The sequence below is a fragment of the Orycteropus afer genome, unplaced genomic scaffold (genome assembly GCF_000298275.1).
Source record: "Orycteropus afer afer isolate SDZICR_OR568_19922 unplaced genomic scaffold, OryAfe1.0 scaffold00769, whole genome shotgun sequence".
In the NCBI taxonomy this organism is placed as follows: Eukaryota; Metazoa; Chordata; class Mammalia; order Tubulidentata; family Orycteropodidae; genus Orycteropus; species Orycteropus afer.
Genome location: NW_006922356.1, coordinates 263,193 through 265,242, shown reverse-complemented (window position 1 = coordinate 265,242; position 2,050 = coordinate 263,193). Strand labels below are relative to the sequence as shown.

General features: G+C 35.3%; 1 protein-coding gene across 1 annotated transcript in view; it reads right to left on the bottom strand.

Moving 5' to 3' along the window:
* The window catches only part of CNGB3 (cyclic nucleotide gated channel subunit beta 3), a 237,372-nt gene that overhangs the window by 53,439 nt on the left and 181,883 nt on the right, over positions 1 to 2,050 (bottom strand). The window contains exon 13 of the mRNA XM_007957655.1: positions 1,149 to 1,246. Within this exon, the coding sequence (XP_007955846.1) occupies positions 1,149 to 1,246 (98 nt within the window). The remainder of the gene's footprint in view (positions 1 to 1,148; positions 1,247 to 2,050) is intronic.

Below are 2,050 nucleotides of genomic sequence, written 5' to 3'. Positions count from 1 at the left end.
AGCCACTCAACCCGGCCCAGCCAAGTTGATACACAAACATAACCACCACAGTGGCCTTTCATAATCAGTATCACTCTCATTCTTCTGTTGTTGTTAGTTGTCATTGAGTCTGTTCCAACTCATGGAAACCCCATGTACTATAGAGTAGAACTGCTCCATTTATTTTATAAATATAAACTTTTATTGCGATTTGGGTGAAAGTTCTTGGCTAAAATATTAATGGAAATAGCTTGCTAGACCTTTCTTCTATGATTCTGCTGTGTAGGTTCAAACTGCCAATCTTTAGGTTAGCAGTTGAATACAAACTATTTATGCCATACAGGGACCTCTCTTTTCTCCTTAACGTGCTTGATTTTGTTCATAACCCCATCACCTTTTGTACATATTAGATACTTATTTTCTGTTCCTTTCTTCTGGAATTTAAGTTCCATGTGTGCAAGTATTTTTTCTCAACTATTGTATTCTCAGCGACTAACAAAGTATGTCAAAAACAGTAGGAACTTAACAAATATTTGCTGAATGGATTAATTGAATAGATGAGTCAGTGAATGCCATATACAGAATTAAATGTTAGTTGAAAAAATTTATATGTAATGTAAAGTGTAAGGAAGATGTTAGTAACATTAAAGATAGAGTTTGTTAAAAAAAATAATGCAGTTTTTTCCTAAAAATAAAAAGCTTCTAAATTTAAATCTGACCATCTTAGAAGTCTAAATCCAAAGTATTTGTAATAGGAAACATGATCAGGCATGATTCTCTGATTGTCAGGCCAACCCAGAGCTAATCTGGGCCTGATTTGGTATGTATCACCCTGGCACATTCATAAATGGTAGATGATGTGCATACTAACAAAGACATAGAGCTGTAGAGTTTAATTATGTTTAAATTAATGCAAGAAGAATCTGAAGAACTCTTCTTCTTTGACACCAATTAGGGGAGAGAGGCTTCTAAAGAATTAGTCGTCTGCTGATGAGAGACTGGTAATTTATTTGACTCTAATTCTGCATAAATTCTCCAGGTTATTTTGACTTTGTTAAAACATCATGCAAAAAAAAAAAAAAAAATCATAAATGCTGTATAAAGCAAGAGCTTAGCTTCTACTGAGAAACTGATACAATTGTCTTTCTACTGCTTGTAACGGCACTTGCCTTGAACAAGTCGACTTTGCTGATGATGCTGAAGTTCATATCAATGGCCAGGGCCAACCGCATGGTAGAGGGCAGGTTCGCAAGCAGATCGGACTCATCTTCAAAAAGATAAACACATCAGTTCACAAAGTAGAATGGTTAATGAAATGTCACAAAACCATAAATAGAAATGTTTTTGAAGTAAAGGAAACAAAGTGCCAGCTCTTTTTATAAATAAAAAATGCTTCTATTGTTATATTTTTGTTACTTCAACTGATCAGGGGTGGACATACACCCCTAATCACAATAGTGGAAGTATGTTCATGAAAGAAAGATTTATTTCAGTTACTGAAGAAAAATTTATTTAATAACAATAGAACATTATTATTATTATTAGCTAAAATTTAGATACAATGATGAATGATTCTGAGACAAAGGCTTGTGAATAATCTGGGACAGGAAGAAGATCCAGTTCTTGCCTTCTAATTCTACAGATTCTAGCCATAATATCTGATGGATGGCAAATAATAATAATGAGTGCCATGTGGCATTTGAAAGCTTACAGAGCTCTGTCATATTCATTATCTTATTTGACCATCACAGCAACCCTAAAGGTAAGAATTATCATTCCCATTTTGCAGAAAGAAGATAAATAAAAAGAACTGAAGCTCAGAGAGGCTGTAAGTGATTGTGCATAGTTAGTAGGAAGCTCAGCCGGGAATGGAATCCAAAGAAGAATGTGCTAAGTGAGTAAATTCAAATTATTGTTATTTACTTCCTTATTAGGAGCTCTGGTAGCTTAGTGCCTAAGGCACTTGACTGCTAAGCAAAAGGCTGGTGGTTCAAACCCACCAGCCACTCCTCAGAAGGAAGATGGGGCAATCTACTTCCGTAGTGATACTGCCTCGGAAACCCAAGGAGGG